General features: G+C 40.1%; 1 protein-coding gene across 1 annotated transcript in view; it reads left to right on the top strand.

Annotated features, from left to right (window-relative positions):
• The window catches only part of exoc4 (exocyst complex component 4), a 195062-nt gene that overhangs the window by 8270 nt on the left and 165069 nt on the right, over window positions 1-21723 (top strand). Inside the window, exons 4-7 of the mRNA XM_049566575.1 lie at window positions 1229-1422; window positions 6392-6501; window positions 11636-11736; window positions 11886-12040. Coding sequence (XP_049422532.1) covers window positions 1229-1422; window positions 6392-6501; window positions 11636-11736; window positions 11886-12040 — 560 coding nt within the window. The remainder of the gene's footprint in view (window positions 1-1228; window positions 1423-6391; window positions 6502-11635; window positions 11737-11885; window positions 12041-21723) is intronic.

The raw sequence follows: 21723 nt of genomic DNA, 5'->3' as shown, positions 1-21723 counted from the left end.
ACACACACACACAGGACATGCAAACCCTCGCAGGCATGCCGAGTTATTCTATTAAACCAAAGGGGGGTGATCATGCTGCGCATTAGCTCATCTTGTCACTAATGTGGCTCTCATTTGCATCAACACACACTTGACCCATGCACCCGACGCAGCATCCACCCCCCCTCCTGCTACCCATTCCCTCCTGGCATGCCCTGGCCATGCAAATATTCTTTGCAGTGCTATCATCTGGCCATTAATGCCCTTGAAAACACACAGAAATGCATTCACATAAATACACATGTGCAGAGTGGCACATTTTATTTAATGGCATGTAGATTTATTAATTGCAATCATGCCACAACCACTGTTGCTCCTGCTAATGGAAGCTAAGGAAAGAGCAAAGGAGAGAGGGAGAATGGGTGGATTTGGAGAAATTTAGAGCGTGACTCAGAAGAGCTTGAGAAGACTTTGAATCAGTTTTTGGAGGGAAATATATTTATCATTTGTTGAGCATAATAGTAAGGTTGTCAAGATTTTTATACTTTTTCGATACCACATTTTTAACTCTCAGAGAGAGTTACTGCCTCAAGCGAGGGAATTCAAGTATCTCGGGGTCTTGTTCACGAGTGAGGGTAGAATGGAGCATGAGATGGATCTTTGGTTCGGTGCAGCTTCTGCAGTGATGCCAGGCGCTGCGCCGGTCCGTCGTGGTAAAAAGGGAGCTGAGCTGGAAGGCGACGCTTCAGATTTACATATTTCCAGACACCATATAATATTTGTGCAGATTTTCCACCAACTGAGGAACACTAACGACAGGTTGGTGGGTTAATAAATTAGATTTCTTTTCTCTGTATATCTCATATGCAGCTGATTGGGTAAGAATTCAATATGACCACATAGAGATCTTCGAGGGATTTTTTCTGTACGTGATTGTCCTGTATTTGTGAGGTGGAATTTTACTAGGAGTGTCAAAGAACAATGAATGTTGGTTGTGTGATTATATGTTTTTCAGTGGCCATGAAAGTTTTATGTTAATTGGCCACAGAATGAGTTGCATTACATTTTTACCTTTTGCTGGGGTGTCTCTGGTTGAATTTCAGGCCAGGTATCTTTGTCATGTGTTCTGCTGTACTTGTCCTTTCTGTAGCTTTGTGGGCGAGATGAAAATCTTCAAATATCAGACACTGAGACTTGAAATGTACAGCTAAGAATAACCTGTGTTTGGCTGGCATGTTGTCATATGCAGGTGTCAGCTGTGGACTCCTTGGAAGGCCCCCTGCTGCAGGTGGAGGGGCTTGGAGATCTGCGCCTGGAGCTCCACAGCAAGAAGCTCAACATCCACCTGGTGCTCATTGATGAGCTGCACCGACACCTCTACATTAAGTCCACAAGTCGCCTGGGACACAAGAACAAGGACAAAAATGCTGCTCGCCTTCCAGGGTAAGGGCTGGTTCCTTATTTCTTATTATATGGTTACCACTTTGGGAAGTCCAGATGTCCACACAAGAATAGAAATGTGAAAATAGGACATCAGTGTCACCAGGGGAAGCTTGGCTATTTACTTATTTGTGCTTGCGCAAAAAATGTGATTAATGTTTTAGTATTGCTTCTGATCTGGTGCAAGCACTTACAGTATTTTGCACAGTTGCACAACTGGTGGTCAGAAATGTTACTGTCTCATTTTAAGACTCAAGCAGTAAAGACCTAAAATTGCTGAGATATGAAAAATAGAACTTTATGAATTGTATTCTCATGTTGCAAAGCAAATCTCAAAATATTGGGTGACATGTTTTTAAAAAGAAAAAAGAAATCAACGTGTCTCACTGTAATGTCAATCATATCAGGGGCTGTATTCACAAACATTCTGAGAACACTCTCAGAGAGCTCCTAACTTAGCCTAAAATCTTGTAGTCAGGAGTCCAAGCTTAGGAGTGATTTAGGAAAATTCTCAGAGCAACTCTGAGTGAGGAAGGGACAGAAACTTTTTAATTTAGTGAGGAGGTGTGATTGACCCTGTTGCTAGGTATAATGCTTTCTTTTCACAGATGTGATGGGTTGTCACAGACATGGCCTTTTATGAGCCTGCTAGGTGTGGACACCCAGTGGAAATTAAGTGAACTGCATCACAATATAAGACTGAAAATGCTGTCAGACATTACGTTTACATGCAGCTTGAGAAAATCAAATTATGGGCTTAGTCTGACTGAAACTGGACTTTTAAATCCATGTAAACATCTTAGTCTGAGACATTACGCTCACATGCAGCTTGAGAAAATCAAATTATGGGCTTAGTCTGACTGAAACTGGACTTTTAAATCCATGTAAACATCTTAGTCTGACTGAAATTGGACTATCCGTAGCTCGACTAACACACCTAGATAATTCGATTGAAAACCGAACTATTGATGCATGTATCCACTTAGTCCGACTGGAGCCGCACTCGGCATGCATCACTATTTCTTTCGCGGGCTTTCACCTGGAAGAAGAAGGAGATGACGTCGCCGCAGTTCAGTATAAACTGTAGCAGTGCAGTATCTCCTGGAAAAATGAACAAACACCATGGCGACCGAGAAGAACAAACTCTTAAGCCTCTTATAAGTCCTGCTTCCTACTCCAAACAGCTTTTAACTTTAGGAGCTCTTTTAAGGTCTAAGATGCTATGTGAATAACTTATCTTTACAGGGACCTAGTCTTTATTTTAAGGGGAAATTCGAAGAAAATGCACAATTCTAAGAGTTTTCTTAGAATTTTTGTACTTGGAAGCTTTGTGAATACGGCCCCTGGATCCTGGAACCAACAACACTCATTTTGTTTTTGGCTTGGGTGCTCAGAGCAGAGGATCCAGAGGATGGCTTTTTCACCTAGATTTCTTGGCATGGCTGAAACCGATACAAGGCAATGCATACGAGAAAAGTTGTATTTTATGTTACAACAAAGATTTGGGCAAAATTTGTCCCTAATCCTAAGTAAATGATGTTGGGTCACGTTTTTTTCCTCCGCTTTTGGTTATTGTAAAATTTGTCTTAAATTTCATTCTGAGTGGCACCTGAAAAGTCTAAAAAAAACTTAATCTCACTTGCCTTATGCTGTAAGAACCCTGTATTAACATACATATGAGATTCTGGAAAGCTGTAGTTATTCTTTTATGAGTTCACACAACAAACACTGAATATATTTTATTTCATTTTCTCACAGTGTATCACTAATATACCGTTTAAGTGTGTGCAAGGTTGAGAGAGATGGAGGGAATGAGGTCCAAAAAAAGTTATTGACTGCTATAAAATACATCTTTTAGCCGGTTTGTTTGGTCTGAGGTACCAAAAGCCTTTCTTGTTTGCTTATTATGTAGTAAACAGAGATGTAGCCATCAAAGCTCCTTCTTCTTTGAAAAGTTTTGACTGTACAGATGTGTATTCATTATGAGTTATTCCACTGCTGCCGGGACAACATGGCAATTATTTACTGTATGGAAGCCTAGCCAATTACTGACAAAAACAATTAGACCCTGTGTTACTTGTTGCTCTATTTCTTCATGTTTGTTCTCTGTGCTGTGAAGTTCCAAAGAAACAGATGGAAAAGCACCCCGCATCATTTATTGTAAAGAGTCTGTAAAAACATCAGATATATATTTAAACAAACGATTTTAAAACCTGGGAGAAATTGTCAGTTATCAGTTCATAGCGGTGAAGAAATGAGAGAACAAAATTAAACAAATATAGTTTCTGTGTGACATGAAGTAGGTTGTGCAGCTATCAGGAGAATAACTTAAGCCATACCTCCGTGACCCAAGATCCAGTTTCTTAATTTATTAGGGATAATGCAGCACGGTGGCTTCGAACACACTGCTGACGCTGTTCTGCTCCTGTGAATGGCGTTCAGTTTGAGTATTGCTTGCACTTTTACATGCGTGTCTGTGTGTGTGGGGTGCAGTAATTATGGTGGCAGTGGGTTGGCGAGGTACAGTGATTTATTACTGAGCCAGTGACAGGTCCTGGCCTTCCTGTATTGGGTCGCCTCTAACAACAAGCCAGCCTCCATACACCCCACTCACTTAGCAGACACAGTGTGTTTATACCGCCCAACATAAAGGACCTGGATTGCTTCCACCTCCGGCTTAAGGCTTGATAAATGGCTCATTGGAAAACAGCACCAATCCCACCCAGAGATGCAAGGCTTTTTTGTTATAGCAGTAGATTGTTTTTGTTAGAAAAGGGCAGGTTAGTGGGTGCATTTCTGTCAGCGCATACTAAACTTTTATATGTGTATAAAAAACTATTACCCCAGATATTTGGAGTTAATGTGAACCTATTCCTCTCACACATGACTCGACAATAAATCTAATCTAATCTAATCTAATCTAATCTAATCTAATCTAATCTACTCTAAGGGGCTGGTCACATACCATGTTTTTGTACCCTGAAATCCATAGCTGGCAATGTAGGTGTGCAGAATGTGCACTCAAAAGCGAGAGCGGCGTTCAGGATGTGACAACAGTTGGAATGCAGCAATAAAACTGGGTATCATAATCGATACCTTTTAAGATATCAAGTAAAATAACCCAGAACCAAGTAATATCGAAACTTCCTTAGTCAAACAATGCCTGCATTTGATCCCTTTGGTTCCCATAAGAATTATTTCAAGTGAAGTATCAGTATGGTATTGGTACTGGTATCGTAACTTTATAAATGATACCCAGCCCTAAGCAGTAGCTCATGCCATGTGAAGAGGAACAACCAATCACAGCTGGCATATCACTTTACTTTTTTCGATCAGTATCACTCTATCTTAACTATGGAGGAGAAGCTGATCATTTTAATTCATGGCTAGACAGAGCTGTAAACTTAAAACTTCAGTATGAAGGCTGTAATACGGTGCTGATTAATGTTGCTTAGCAACATGAGACGCAACCTACCTCCACGCCCTTTGAAGTTGGCACTATAGGCTGAATCCAGACGTCTGCACTTCACCGTACTTGCAGACTTGTGGACTTTGCGGGCGCATTCCCGAAAAGGCTGGGAGTGCTTAGGGCTGTCCAAAGCTACAATTCATCCAGTCCACAAGGGGCCTCAAGTGGACTCTCTGCAGACTTCCAGAGAGTCCGCTTGGGGTGACTTCAGCAGACTTCACTGATTTAATAACCCACAAGCCATTGCAATACAGACGTGATGTTGTGGGTTTTTCAACTGCCAAAAAAACCCCAGTTATTGATAGGTAGGCCTATTAAAATGTTACTTGAATTGTGTAGACCAGAAATAATATCAGAAATAATATTTAACCACATCATGATACAGAGATATGTTTAAGTACAGTGTGCAGTGAAATAGGCTAAAAAAACAACAAAAGAAGGTCTTCAATTTATTGAGTTATAGTCGTGTCCTTATTTACAAACATTTCTGTTTTTGAACACGTGTAGCCTTTTATAAAAAGATGTATTAATACATTTTTGTTTAGTGACAAAAAAAGTTAATACATGGGATTTATATCTTGTTATCTGCAGGAACACGAGTAGGCAGTGTTCATCAACTTATACAGTATGACATATATGTCAATATGACAGCAGCAATGTTTGAACATTTCCATGTCTACGAGTTAAACACTCGAGGGCTGTTTATCAGCCGCTTGCATTCTCTGCCCTCGCAGACTTTACACGATGACAGTGAATACGTCACACTCCATACAACTGAAGTCCGCAAGGGCTTGATCTGCAAGTCCAGAGGGTGGACATCTGCATTCTGCCATAGCAGCTTCCCAAAAGTGAAGCCAAAATATCTGAATTGCCCCCTGGTGGCTGGCTGCAGTACAGGTCATAAACCCCGCCCCCTTCACGGTAACATTTAACATTTGGGACATTTAGCCAAACAAAAACTCAAAGTATACATCAAATACATTTTTCCCAAAGATGGGTTCTGCCATTTTAGGTAGCTGTTATCACACTGATGTATGTTTGTGTGTTTTTTTTATAGTAAGTTTGGTTTTAATTAGTTATTGGATGCTATAAAAAGGGGAAGAGTTGATGTCATGAATGACAGCTACATGTGCCAGTGGGTGTGCTTGCGATCAATGGTGCTGCTCGCAATTGGTTGGATGGGTGTGTGGGCGGGAAGTCAATACCGTTGAGATCACTGCTGTGCAGATTCTGGCCGCAAATGGTGTCACCAATGCAAGATGGCAGTGTCCCTATCTGGGATATTTTGACTGGAGTTGGAGGAAGTGGAGATGTGTTTTTCATTTCTTTATCCAGTCTATAGAGTAGCATGGAGTAGCAGCCAGTGCCTGACCTTGTGTTTTCCAGGCAGTAAAAGACACAACATGTGTCCCGGCCTTAATGCAGTTGCAATATCATACTTTATATGAGACAGAAAGCCTGACATTCAATAACATGACCTGGATTCTTTTTTTCTCCTCACAGTTCCACAACCAAAGACACATCTCCAATGCCAGTGTTGGATGTCAGCAGCTTGTCCACCCCGCGCAAGCTCTTGGATTCATCACAGTTCAGCACACCTGGATCCAGCAGTGGTAAGGTCCTTATGCCAAATCAGATAGTGGATTAAGAAGGAATAATAAAAGGGTGGTGGCTTAGCAAAAAGAAGGTGAGAAGATTATGAGAAGGAAAAGAGATGCAAAAAGTAGTGGGAGTTTTAAGAGGATGTTTCACGAAAACAAACAAAAAAAACATTTGTTATATGGTTTGCTCTCCATTAAAATTGCATACATTAGGAGCTCTGTGGAGATAAACACATCAACAAAGCAGTGTTGTTGGTCTCTTTGGATAACAAAGTGTGTGGATTTCAGTTTGCAATTTTACTTTCACTCTGCCGATATCCTTAGTGATAATGAAGTCATTAGCGTCATTCTGGCTTACATCCATTTGCATGTCATTACGGGTGTGTATTGCCAACACTTCTCTCACACACACACACACACACACACACACACACACACACACACACACACAGTATTATTGAATGCACACAGAAATTGCTGATCCAAACTATTGTACAGAGAACTGAACACATTACTGATGCCTCTTCGCACAAGCTCATTGTACCCACATTTCTCTCCTTGCAGTGTGTGTCATCACATCTTCAACTATGATCATAATATACATTCCCTTTTGCTAACATTATAATCATCTTGTCTCCCCCGTCCGTACCATTAGTCACCCAGCATCTCTGTCATCACAGCAGGGGGACGGCATTCATTACGCTCAAACTGGTAACCAGTGCTGTAACAGGGACTGATAACGCAGACTTTAACTGTATTCAGGAATGTATGAATTCTCTCTTGGTTGTAGGGGCGTAGAGTCAGCACTGCATTCCTTCCAGGCAGAGAACAGAGGAACGCAAACAAGAAGATAATGAAAAAAGTTAATCCTGCAATAACTTGGTGTTCCCTTGGTGTTTCTGAGATTTTATATTAAGCCTGGTATTTTTTTTTTTTTTTTTCACCACCCACTCTTGGCGTTCGAAGTTAGCGACTCGTGGTTTCTTTTTAGCTCTGTGGATGCCATGCAACCATACACTGTCCTGTGCATAGCACTCACAAACATATAATCTTATTGCTGCTGCTACCTAACTTCCAGACTAATCCCTGGGGATAAATTAAGTTCTACCTTAGCATTTGATTGGTTCCTGAAAAGCAAGGTTTCCTTGAAAGCTGTGATGGCAGCCAACATTCTTATTCCATCCAGTGGTTGCATAATTAAACTCGTGTAGGTCTCTCTGTTGTTCTCTGTGTTTCTGTCTCTTTTGCTTTTAGCTTTTATTTCTTTGAGGGCTTATGTACGGAAGCAGGCAGGTGAGAGGCAAGTGAATAAAAAAAAATTTGTGGTCCCTTTTCTAAGTCTGATCTAAATTGTTTTCTCGCCTGTGTTCAGGATTTAAGAACAGGTAAAAAAAAGTTTTGCTGGGATAATCAGTCCCTCGAGGATTTCCTGGGCAGTTTTTTGTGATTGTTGCGGCCTGAAATGCCTAATGTCACCACAGCTTTTCTATAAAATTATGATGCATGTTGGGATGATTATTGGCATTTTTTTTTTTTTTTTTTACAGTGAAATTGCAAAAATAGTTGTGATGCTATCTCAGATTAAGAGTGTATTATTATGGGGGTAGGGGCATCAAAACTGATCAGCTGTTAATGCTGTTTGACGCAGGGCTGAAGGACCGTCCCTGTGAGAGGCTCTCTTCCTGCTCTTTTTGCCCTGTTAGCATGAGCTAACACAGCACAATGTGATTCCATCACTATTTGTTGTATTTTGCCACTTTGGCAGGAGCCCCACAGCAGTTGACAATGAGCTGTGAGTCTCACACAGACAGCAAAATGGCTTGACTGTTGTTAAACCTGAAAATGACCATTGGATAACGTTAGCTTTGTTATGCTATCTGTTAGCCCTGTAACTGTGGTAGATGTGTCTGGGACTACAGTCACAGAGCTCCAGTTCTGTAACAGCAGTCTCATGAAAAAAAAAGAGAAAGAGAGTGGCTGTGTAAATCAATATGCTGCGTGCAACTTTACAATGAAATGAGAGTTTACCCCTTTTAAATAGTCAAATTTGCACCAAAGTTGCTGTGATTGGACAAAATTGCAAGGCTGTACAGAATTTATGGCGACTGGCTGAATTAGTATTAATTGTTGTGATTGTGACATTTCAAAATTCTGTAGGGACGAGGGATGTTCCTGGCGACTAATTTCCCTGTCAAATAAATGAAAATTTTAAATAAGACTAGTCGACTAGTCTAAAAAAGGGAAACACTCAGAAAACAGTCAGAATTTAGCACAATTTATTGTCAAGTATTTAAAACATTGTCCCAGTAAATTTTATGTGCATTAAGAGCACTTTGAAGCCTTTAATCACAGTCTTTAACAACCATGTCAGATTTCAAATAGTTTATCATAAAATTTCAGCTGAAATGAGAGGCATTTTGCGCCGTGCAGTATGAATGCAAACCCTGCACATTATCTGACAACAACTCACTTAAAGGGATAGTGCACCCAAAAATGAAAATTCAGCTGTTATCTACTCACCCTCATGCCAAGGGAGGCTCTGATGAAGTTAGAGTCCTCACAACACTTGCGGAGATCCGAGGGGGGAGTGGGTAGCAGCACAACTGCACACCTAATGGCTGAGGGTGCCCCAGATTAAAACGTCCAAGAATACATAATTGAAACCACAAAATATCTCCATACTGCTCGCCCGTAGTGATCCAAGCGTCCTGAAGCCCCGACATAAAAAGTTGTTTGGAAAAACATCATTTGAACTCTGTATTTAGCCTCATTGTAGCCTGCAGCTCTAACTGCCTCTCTGTGGACCACGCTTGTGTGCGAGACCAGTGAAAGCACATGAACACACATGAAGGCGGTGCCCATGTTTCACGGTCTTGCGCACACGCATCAGCGCAGTGCACAGAGAGGCAATTAGAGCGACAGGCTACAATGAGGCTAAAAACAGAGTTCAAATGACATTTTTCCAAACAACTTTTTATGTCTGGGCTTCAGGACTTGGATCACTACAGATGAGCAGTGGAAATATTTTGTGATTTCATTTATGTGATCTTGGATGTTTTAATCTGGGGCACCGTCAGCCATTAGGTGTGCAGTTGTGCTGCTACCCACTCCCCCCTAGCATCTCCGCAAGTGTTGTGAGGACTCTAAAACTTTACCAGAGCCTCCCTCGGCATGAGGGTACTAGATAATGGCTCTCCAATTTCCCACCGTGCTGTTTTAAAACTCCAGTCTACTCGAGCATTAACACGGGGAGGGGGACTGCTGTAGCACCCCCTAGTGGCGGGCGGTTCTATTACAGTTAAGCGGCCTTGTATATGAATAAAACACTAATTGGTTTAACCGACTAATATTTCTGGTGCTGACTAGCGAGAGGGTGGACGTTTAATCATTGAGACGTTTAATGGTGTGCATCCTCAGAAGGGACTGGATAATCTTTCCAAGTTCCACGAAAATTTAACTTACATAACTTGTAAGTAATGTTACATAAATTGCTATCACACAAGATATGTACCTTGCGTTTAGAGTGCATGGAGAAGTTAAAACTCACCTGGAAGAAAACATGATAGTGGTGCACCTCAGCCTCTTGTGGCTGAAATGAGTATGACAGCAACAAATACTAAGAAAAATGATCCTCACCAAAATAATTAAAAAAACAACCCTTTTTTAATCTCCTGTTTTCATTGATGAAAAGAAATAAAAAGATGTTACATAAAAAATTATCCAGGCAAAACCTTTTTTCCCCTTTCTGAAGTCATAAAGACAGGAGAATTTTTTTTAGATCAGACCTAGAAAATAGATCACCATATTTTTTGCTCACTTGACTTTTAGAGCTTCTGCACATGTCATCTACAGCTATCATTTCATTAATGTATGTTTTACTCTCTTTTCATTCACTCAGCTCAACCCATCACCGTGAATGTGTGTGCCATGACCTGAAACACACAAACACACATACAAATGTACGATCTGCCACTAATACATTATAAATATCTGTTCAATTCACAACCCAATGGACCTGAAAGTAAAAGCTAAACCACAGCTTTCCCCACATTATGCAAAGAGAACACTGGCAATTAGCCACCCCCAGGCGGTAAGTGCCTATACACCGTCATGCTAACAACAGTGGTCACGACACAGCAGCCGGCTTCCATCAATGGCCTAGCTTGCCATTTTGTCTAATAGCATTAGAGCACCTCATTTGTAGCTAGTAATTGTCATAATTATTACACAAACTACAGTTGGAATAGAGGAAAAGAGGAAATACACCCAAAGTCCATTAACTTGCCATAAACATTAACTCTCTTAACGTGCTTTGATGGGGAATTGGGAGGCCCCATCTAATGGAAATTAGAGCATCATTCAATGCTGCCACTCTCAATTTAGCCCCTAATGTGGCTAAGTCAGATGGAAAGAGCCTGAACGGGGGGAGGATAACAGGATAGGTGCAGGTGTGTGCGTTTAAAAGGGAGAGATGTATATTAATAGATGCAAAGCTGTAATTTTATTTGTTTTAGTTTGTTATTAAAAACGGAGCAGAAGAATTTTCATTACTAGGTTTGTACATATGTAGCTGTTATGTTTGTGTTAATGCCACCAGATTTCTGAAATATATCAAAGGCAACACAGAGCGCCTCTTTTATGTTTGCCATATGAACATTAGGTCAAGAGAATATTGCAGATTTGCGATGTTTGTTTGACTGTGTGATGTGGAATGTCTCCAAGGACTTTGTCTGACAAGTCTTAAATGAACAGTTCACCAATTTCTCTCTGAATAGACAGTGCTGTTGATCTTTTCAGATCTATTAATTTGGTGCTTTGAGCACCACAAATGCCATCTAGTTCCATTATATTGGAGAGAAAGCAGACATCTCTATGGCTCATATATCCAACACTTGGCAGTTCATGCCTTAACAATCTCAACTGTTAAATAGCACTACAGGTTAGAGGACAAATATGTATTTTGAAATTGGGGTGAACTCTTCCTCTAGGAGCACAATGGCTCAAAACATCCTACATAAAATTAGACAAGTAGTCAATAAATGTGCAATTACAAGCAAACAATGTGTGGTCGTTTTAATTCTTCTTTTGTCAGTGTCTTTCTGCCATTGACCATTGCAACCTATGTGTATGTATATCTTGTCTGTAGTGCGTGAGCTGCAGCAGGATGTGCGGGAGTTGAACCAAGCAGACCTCTCTGAGGTGGATCCAGAGGAAAATAGTGCTGAGTTCATGGGCATCCTTATCAAGGTACATACATGAACACTGCTGAACAATACACACACTGTTAGCTGTGAATTTTCACACCACAATTATGTAACAGTTGTGGTCTATGTCGTTATTTTAGTGCCTCTGTGTTCTTACTTCAAGTAATGTGATTTTATTGTTGTTTTCCTCAGGCTCTGGCCAAGTTGAAGAAAATCCCGGAGACCATCAAAGCCATAATGGAGCGGCTGGAACCTGAGCTGAAGCAGATCGTCAAGAGGTCCACCACTCAGATAGCAGACCACGCTTACCAGAGAGGAGAAAACTTGGCCCAGGAGAGCCAGCCGAGGTAGAGTAATGAGACAGGGGGGGATAAGGAAACACACACTGAAGGCACTGTGTTAAAATATCATGGCTTCCTGAGAGTGGGGAACGATTCCCCGGAGAGTAAGGATTGCTACAGATCAGTGAAAAAATGGAGAAGACTCGAGGTTAATAATAGATAGTAAATGAACAGTTACTAGATAGCCATGAAGAGGAAACTATAAACAGTTCTGTGGAAAGATGAAAGCCATATTTTTGAGATGTTTTCATGATAGAGGATAATAAGTAGAATCAGCAGTGTTTCAAAAACATGATCAGTGTAAGCAGCAGTATGCAGCTACTGTTGTTACCACTGAAATAAGACCTTAATAAAGCTGTCACTTGTAATCCCCTCAGTATTGTATCTATGCAAGAGTTTTATTAAAGCAGCCTGTGTGCTTATTCTTCTGTAGCTATAGTATTCCCATTAGACTCAACTCTCCAGTGTTATTAAGCACAAGGTGGCATCTCTCCAGTGATTGGTAACATGTATTCTTACCAATGCCGTACAGTTCTTTATAAATAGTAGTATAGCTTTGATCAGTCACTAGAGGTGGGCTGATTTCTGGTTTTGACGGTCCAGTCTGGTAAAGGTTAAAAGTTTGATTTTATGAAAACTGGCTGAGCTGGTATTTGTCATTGTAACACGTTCTGGCAAATTGAAAAGTAGCCTTAATTAGCAACCTGTGCCGACAGCAACATGGCGCTAAATCCAACTTAAATAGCATTAATAAAAAGCAATATGACAATGTGATTAACAAAATATTATGTTTGTTTATAAACAGGCTAAAGGAGACACTAGTGTCTGACAGCTTTTGAGCTGAGCAGCGACAAAATGAAAGAGATTAAATTTCAGTAGAGATGGGAAGAGGGACGTGCAGCGCACGTTGTGTTTGTTTACAAGAAAGTTCATGTGTTTTTTGGGGTGACGAGGCAAGATGTGGCAGAGTTAGTTTCTCAAGAAAACTAAAACCGTAACTATACATTCATTTTGGATTTGAAGCCAACGAAAGAGGTGTCCCAATTAAATGCGAGCGACACAATGGACAAGGAACAACTGATTCATGAAGTCAAAGTGAGGAATTATAGATACCAGGGGTGTTAAACATACGGCCCATGGGCCAAACGGTCCAAACCGGCACACTGGATGACGACACTAAGAGGTGCAATTCACAAACAGTTCGTTGCCGACTTCATGTTCTCTGATATAACAATGAATACTTACTGTACCATGTTTAAAGATACTGAACATTGTGCAAAATATTGTCAGTCAGCAGCTTCAGTTTCAAAGAATCTGTGTCAGGAAATGTGTGTGTGAATGCACATGTAACGACAGTGAGAAGTAGACTGACTGAATGTGGAAAAACTGAGACGTACTGTTGAAATTGCACTTATTTTTCTTAAAACATCCCAGGCTGTTCATCTGTTTTGAAAAGGACGAATGTCTACAGAATGTACTTGTAATTCTCAACACTAAAAAGGTGAAAATATTGAAGCGGATGCGACTTATAGGTTATTACGCAATGGTTTTATTGCTCCGGCCCATCTGAAATCGAATTAGGCAGTATGTGGCCCATGAACTAAAATGAGTTTGACAGCCCTGATCTATACCACAGCTCCTTATTTCACTGCAAAACACAAAATGAGGTCGCAGCTGGCTGGAGGGAGATCACCAGGGAGCTGAAAGTTTCTGCTAAATGACCATCGCTACTTGCTGTTAGCTATATTGTAATTGTCATTTCCAGTAAATACCACAATACAAAACAGGTGTTTTCTGCTTAAAAAGTAATGTCACAAACGTAGAAAGACAGCAGGTTACTCACCCAGATCTTGAGCGCACAACTGTTATTTGTGTGGGTTGTTTACATAATGTAACAAAAGAACATATTTAATGGATTCAGCATGGACAGAGAGCGCCGATGTTACGTTATGAGATGTGAAAGTCAGATGCTTATTTGCTGTTAGGATACGGCGTCATTACGTTCCACTCAGGAGCAGCAGCTGAGTCAAGTACGAGTCGACACCTGGTAAAATTCAGTATAGCGTTCCAGTCTGGTGTTTGGCTTAATATCAAACCAGTCTGAACATCTTCACACTGGCCCAACCCTATTAGTAAGCAGTCATTTTTGTTGCTAACACACAGTAAGTCTTATTTGTATTTTTAGAGCTGACAGTAAAGGCAGCAGACAACATGTTTTGAATGCAGTCCCAGGGTGTTCATAGTCAGACAGTCAACCAGGTATGAAACACAGTAAAGGCTAGCACTGGAGTCACGCCTGCCTCAGACCATGAAAACAGATACTCTGCTGCTTTAAACCTAGACAAGTCATGGTTAAACACACACACACACACACACACACACACACACACACACACACACACTCACAAACAACCTCACACCTGCCGTAGAGGACTGCTACATTTTAAAAGCAGTCACATCAGCTCCTGCAGACATACACATGCAGCGAGCAAGACTCGGGAAACACAGGTCTCAGTCCAGTGATCCTGAACCATTTAAGAGGAACGTCTTGTTTTCTGTCAGGGATGTTCTCTCCGGCCTCGTCTGCCTCCCCTCTCTGGTCTGCCTCCTGAATCTCATCTGACCTCAATGTAACAGGCCACCGTGTAGCTCATTCCCAGCTCCACTCCGTACAGATCGTTTTAAGTTTGCCCGCGCACGCATATGTGTGCGAGCGCTTAACGTCGCATTTGTGTCGGAGCATTTGGGCGAACACTTAGGGGTTTGAGTGTGTGTGTGTTTGTACTCTGATACGTACACACCTTGTTCTGCCTATGCTCACTTCAATTTAAAGTCAAGGCTTGTTGCTATGGAAACTCCAACCAGTGTACCACTTGTAGGGAACAATGGTCTTGCATATTGCACACTATATTTTATAGCACTGCAGACTAGCAGGCAACACTTAAGCACTTTACAGCAAATACGGCAGTGTGGTGGCTTTACTCTGGGAGGTTTATGTTCTCAATCACGTCCTCTGTGATCAGCCACATTGAAGTGCATTTTCTCAACTCCTTTCACTAGATTTTACTTTTAGTAAGATACTCCATACAGGTTCCCACTTCATGCAACACAGTTACTAGCATGCACCACTGATCTGTGAGTAGCTCAGTTTAATTTACATCAAATCAGACTTGTTGAACTCCCTTCTTGTATTTTGAATTTTATAAAAACAGAGCCTTATTTCTCTTTGCTTTGTTTTTTGGTATGTAGGAGATTCTGAATCCAAGCTAGAAAGAGAGCTGATTGAAAGTGAAGAAATGCTTGAATGACCAAAGAACATTAAGATAAAAGGCAAAGTGTTTTAAATCCAATTTGAAAACAAGAAAAGCACATTGATCACGAGATTGATTGCTTGTCTTTTTCGCACAGTTTTTTTTTCCTGCCTGTTCAGTCGAGTGGCCACTGGAAACATCTGACAGACACATTTGTGTAAACCTGTTTTTGCTATGTGAATTTGTGTGCGACAGCAGAATGACTTGGCACATTTAATACTTCAAAAGTGGTTCTTTAAACCAGTGGTTTTCAACCTTTTTCATATCAAGGAACCTTAAATTGATACACATTAGGTCACAGACCCCCATTTAGTGAAAGTCTGCTTCATTGACCTCCATCTGAAAAGATATTGGTTGTTGAGAGTCATTACAACTAGAATTAAATAGTTGTCAGCTACAGTTTAGGGAGAAAGCGTGGGAAATGAGAAAGTGGAGGAAGTGAAACTGGTAATCACAGTAGTCACTCTTTTAACTATCACTCACATTGGGCTCACTTCCAAAATGAATTAAATAGTGAAAATAAACTATTCCCCATATTTCTCTGGAACCCCTGAACTCCCTCAATGACCCCTGGTTGAGAACCAATACTTCTACGACTCTACAGCAGCCTGTTGCATCAGCTATACATCCGTTTTTTTTATACAGTTAGGTTGCAAAGTCCACACTAATGATACTTTGAAATGAGTTAGTTGATCGTAAAGCTGTGTCCATGTTTGGTTGCACCACAGTGACGTAAAGTTCATCTCAGTCATCCTACTTACTCTGACTTTTTCACTTTCTGTGGCCAACCAGTGAAAAAATATGAGTCTTAACAGCCAAAAATTAACAAATGTTAATGACCAAACAACAACAAAAAGGTATGTGAACTAGTACAAATGATTGGGTGATACCTACAACCTTAAGCTACAGCTAGAGCAGAATAACAGTAGTGTAGAAACTGTCAACTATAACTTATGGTTATGTAACAGTACCCTATCATTGGGCATAGGACTTGGCAATGTATCCGTATTGTATAGATATTATGCTATGAGACCGGATATCGTCTTAGATTTTGGATATCGTAATATCGTAAGTGTTGTCTTTTCCTTGTTTTAAAGGCTGCATTACGGTAAAGTGATGTAATTTTTTGAGCTTACCAGACTGTTCTAGCTCTGCTATTATTTGCCTTTATCCACTACGTTATTATACCCATTACTATACCTACCCCAAATCACATTGTGTACGTATTTTTGTGAAAGCACCAAAGTTAACTACAATATCGTTGCAATATTGAGATATTTGGTCAAAAAATATTTGGTTGTCTACATATCGCCCAGCCTTAATTGGTCAGTTATTGTAACAAAACAAACACATGGGTGTCGCCTTCACTGACAAACTGTTTTAAATTAATAGTTGTTGATTAGAAAGTTATCTAATCCTATATATTTGCTTGCTAGTGTGGCACATATTTATATGTAATATCCCGAGACCCTGTGTCACATTTTGGGTTTACTGCACCTTATACTTGATTCTACTTAACTTAGACTTGTTGTCCTCATTCGTGGACACTTTTTGTGCCATCTAGTGGTAGAAAGAGCACAATACACTAATCCATGTAAAAACAAGATGGCAGCCATCTCTGCCAAGTCAGTCTGCAGCTGATCCTGACACAAAAGTAGACAAGGTCCGAAACCTGATCACATTTAATGGTTGAAACTTGTTTATTTATGTTTAATAAAGCTTGTAGTAATTTTTTTTTTTTTTTTTTTTACCAGTTTTTGCAACAGGAACAAGCTAAGACGCTGTTAATTAGGAAGTACTCCTTTGTAAACACTGGGACTTTAATGTAGTTTCCTTTGAGGACATTGGGACTTTATTATCGTCTCATTTGAGGACATTGGGACTTTATCATTGTTGACAATGTTTAGTTTTTTAGATCCCACTGATCCCAAATAGCTAGGAGAAATTAAAAATGCATACCAAACAAAAGTCCAGATCTCAGGAAGTTATATGTGTTATTTTAAATTCTGTTTTCAGTATAAGAGGCACAAGATCACCTGTGGGTATAACCTGTTGCGGAGAACGTGTTGCCGTGCAGGCTCCTATTTACTGTAATTTCATTATCTGTGGTTGACAGCCAACCTAATGATAATCTAATATGGACACTATCGTTATCCTCTTATAATGAAACAAACATACAGGTGTGCTGTATGGTAACCCAGGGACAGTACGTCCACGTGTGCACTCCCTGCTGTCTCTCCCAACTGTTCATCAGCCATGTGTGTGTCAGCTTCGATCCTGAGGGGAAATGAGAAGCGAGGCCTCAAAGAACAGACAATATGGATTAGGATGGCCTCCTCTGGGAGATAATGAGAAGGACTGGGCTGTCTACACTTTGTGTGTGTGTCTGTCTATGTGTGTGCGTGAGGGGTAAGGTGGGGGAAGTGTTGCGGTGTGCTTGGAAATTGAACAAAGAGAAGTGGTGACAAGGTCAGAGCCATAAATTTTGTGCCTGTCCACCTCTATGCATGCATACATGACCATGAATTGTTTGTCAATTTCTGAAAGTTGGTGTCTCCTGTGTATCCTTTTCTCTTGTCAGTCCTTCATGTTTATACATGAGAGAGGGGCAGAGAGAGAGAATTCCTTGACTCTTTGGCATTTCACAGCTCCTCTTTTCGTCTCACGAACATCTTCCATTCACTGAGTTATAGCTCATAGTGATTTGTGCCTGCTTTCTTCTCCATTAATAACATTTACTCGCTGCTACTGCCAGTGTAGTGACAGACAGCCAACCAAAATGCCCCCTAGTGAAACATCCATCTTGCCTCGACATTATCCTTAGACCTTCCTGGGAAACCTTGGCCAGCATCCTAAAACTTTTAGCATGCTCTCTTTTCTTGTAGTATTTAAATTGCTGGTAATTTGTATCAGCTTGGCATTAATGAGGTGTGGGCTCTGGTGCTTTTGGTACTGTATACTTAATTAAAGATGTTTTGTTTTTGGCAGTCACTGTTTTTTCTGGTTTGGGACCTAAACTTTAATTTTGGTTAGTTGTGCTTCTGTTTTCTAAATTAAATCAGCAGAAAAGGTGTTTGATTGAGTGCAGAAAATATTTGGTTAGCTTTATATATATATTTAATCATATATATGTTAAGTGTCTAAGATTAGAAATGCAACTCAATTCAACTCAAGTCAACTATTTCATGGAGCACCTTTTATACAAACGTGTTGCTCAAAGTGCTTCATGTAGCAAAATTGAAACACAGACAAAAATAAATAAATAAATGGACAACAACTGGCAATTTGGTAGCTTCATAAAGCCCAAACCATAAAGACCGACTGAGCTCCCTAGCAGTGACCCAAGTTCAAGCGTAGCCCACGGCCCTTGGCTGCATGTCATCTCATTTCTCTCTCCCCTTTTATATCCGTTTACTCACTAGTAGTAAAACATGAAAAATGCCCCATAAATAAATTAAAAAAAGAATTAGAAATATACAAAAATAAATACAAAATTTCAAGTCTAAAAAATACAAGAAATAACAGAATAAAATGTCGAAAATCAGCAAATAAAAGTCAATACAATAAATATAATAAAAACCAGGGATATTAAAAAAAAGGTAAAAACCAATTATTAAAACTTCCAAACTAAGGTGATAACACTCCAAATTAAAAAACATATTAAAAAGGTAGGTCTTTAAAGCTATACTATGCAGGATTGTCAGATACTACTAAACACACTCGCCAGGGAAAATAAGTCAATCTGAGATTCACTCTCCTTTTCCATTTTTTTAACTTTATTTTTTATAGACTTTTTGTAGAAAAAAAGCACAGACAAGCATAGAGAAATAAATTGTTCCAAAAATAACATATTGGGTCCATGAGTCACATAAATAGCATTGTTAAAGACAAGTTGTGGAGTTACACAACTACTTTACACATCTTTGTAGACATACATCTGTACACACACACACACACACACATATAACATCAATACCTTCACACTCACACTAATGTATGTACAAATGTAACAGGGTCGATTATGCAGCAGCAATATGTGTAAAAGAAAATGTACATTAGTTATTATGTTATAAATACACAAAATCTGTGTAACCTTAAGTTTATTTTATTTATATTTATTTTAGTTAATACCTGACACATTAGGCCACGAGTAGGCCTGTAATTTGAGACTGTACTCCTACGTTTATTATACAGTGTGACACTGCCCTCTGTAACTAGTGTTTCCGCGCCTTTTCCTCTTCCCTTTTGTTGTTGATCTCCGTAGGAGAGGTAAGCGGCCTTGCAGTCGGGAGAAATTTCTGTGTTTTAGCCTCTGTTATTTGCATTTAAAAGTTTGCTGGGTAGCTTAAACTTGTTGTGAAGTGCTTATGATACACTACAACATATTTCTGTGTCATTTAATTTGTGTAGGGGCACGTTTTATGGAAGATAACGTTACTGACCGGAGGATTTTGTATTTATGCTGCTTTCGTCAGATTAAATGGAGACTGCATCCAAAGATATCCACGTCTGAGTCTCTTCCTTCAACACAACGCACACAACGCAGAGCTAGACACCACCGGTTACACAAATATTTTTATTAACTGTATGTTGTCATTGGGTAGGAGCCACTATCTCAAAATGACATGTCCACTTTCTCCAGTAACTAATAGATTTGTCTGTACATACTCCTTTTGCATTTTACCTCTCTATATTTGCGTTCTTTTGGGGGGCTGTGTCTCTTGTAGACCTGCTGGCACCTGGTTGCCGCCTTTTTACAAAGCCCTGACCTCACCTGATTGCTGTGGAGGTTCCCGCCAATGAATGCTCCAAGCCCAGAAAACAAGAAGAAAATAAGAATATACAGACAGTCTCTGCAGATGAGTACCCCACCACATACTTTTAGTGGATCATAAATGATCATTTAAAGGGATTATTTCTGTATGAGTCTGTACATTGTTTTTTAAGGAAAATCCTGCATAGTGTATCCTCAAATTTCTTTTAAAAATACAGCGACAGCTTGCCTTTCTAATATCCTGAGGCAATGAGTTCCAAAGTTAAGGGGCATAAAAACAATGCAGGTCAAATTGGATTTACAAATGCAGCTATCTGTAAGAGTTGCACAGCTTATATGTATATAAAACAACAATATGGTTCAGCTGCCCAGAAAAAAAGACGTATATAAATCTAGGTCTATTTGGGACTGCCAATATTTTGAACTTGTAGGCTGCAGTTGCCAAAAACAAAGGTCTCACTTACCACCAATTAAATAAAACCCAATTAAAATGCCAGAGGAGAGTGCTAAAAGACCAGTGTTAGACAAACAGTGTGACTGTATTTGTATTAACTGTAATAACACCACTAAAATAAAGTGGGCACTCACTAGCATGGGTGCACTGGGTACTCATTCAGACCCAGTTAATGTAACCTGTGTTCCCTCTTTACTTTGAAAGCTTTGTCCTTGTGCAGAAAACAGGTATAGCAAAGTCTGTATAAAAGCATTAGTGTAGATGAGGCAACTGTGAGAGTTTCCAATCCAGAGTTGTAACACTCAGATCAAGTGGAAGGTCTTTTTGGTTTTGGCTGTGCAATCTTCTTCAGCCACAGCCATTTAGAAACTAATGAGAGGAGCTGTTCATTTGAGTCCAGGTCGGATAGCTCGCTACTTTTCCCAATAGCCAGCCCAGGTGCCAGGTTATTACTGTAGGAAAAATAGCTGTGAGTATGTGCTGAATACGAAATGTGAATGAAAACAGGCAAACTAATTGGTAATGTGAAATGCACTCAGTAATGATTTTTGGGTTGCTAGTTGCTGTTTTCCCTCATTTTCTTCAGGGCAGCCATAGTTTTGCCTCTAGTTTTCCTTACAGCAAGTCATAAGTCGGATTTATACATAGCAGTTTTACAATTACATGTTAGTCACCTTTATTGTGTAGGTAAATATAGTGAAATAGCAATCATTGCATAAGTAGAATGCATCTGTGTACATGTACATCTTTCTGGCGGCAGCGAAAAGGCTAAAACAAAATGTAACATGGAGCAGAAGCATGAGATGCACAATCATTTTTAGTATATTGTGTTGTTACATACCCAGACTGGACCGACAAAGAAGAGGTGACGCAGGGTATTTTTGGCTAAACCAAGTAGAAGAACAGGCGTGTCAGTATACTGGGGAGGTGATCGCGCTTGCAAAATGCTGGGCCTCGGCTGGCTGTCTCTTTGTCCAAGGCGAGCCCAAGCATTGACACTACTTTGCCATTCTGGATCAGCTCTCAGGTTTATGAATTTAAAAAAAGCTTTTCTCCAACTGAGGTGAAAGCCAAACAAAAAAACGATACCATAGTGGGGGGTGGGGCAATCAAAAGTACCCTACAAGACATGCTACAAGTGGAAACTTTA

The sequence above is a fragment of the Epinephelus fuscoguttatus genome, linkage group LG22 (assembly GCF_011397635.1).
Source record: "Epinephelus fuscoguttatus linkage group LG22, E.fuscoguttatus.final_Chr_v1".
Lineage (NCBI taxonomy): Eukaryota > Metazoa > Chordata > Actinopteri > Perciformes > Serranidae > Epinephelus > Epinephelus fuscoguttatus.
This window is presented reverse-complemented; position numbering and strand designations above follow the sequence as displayed.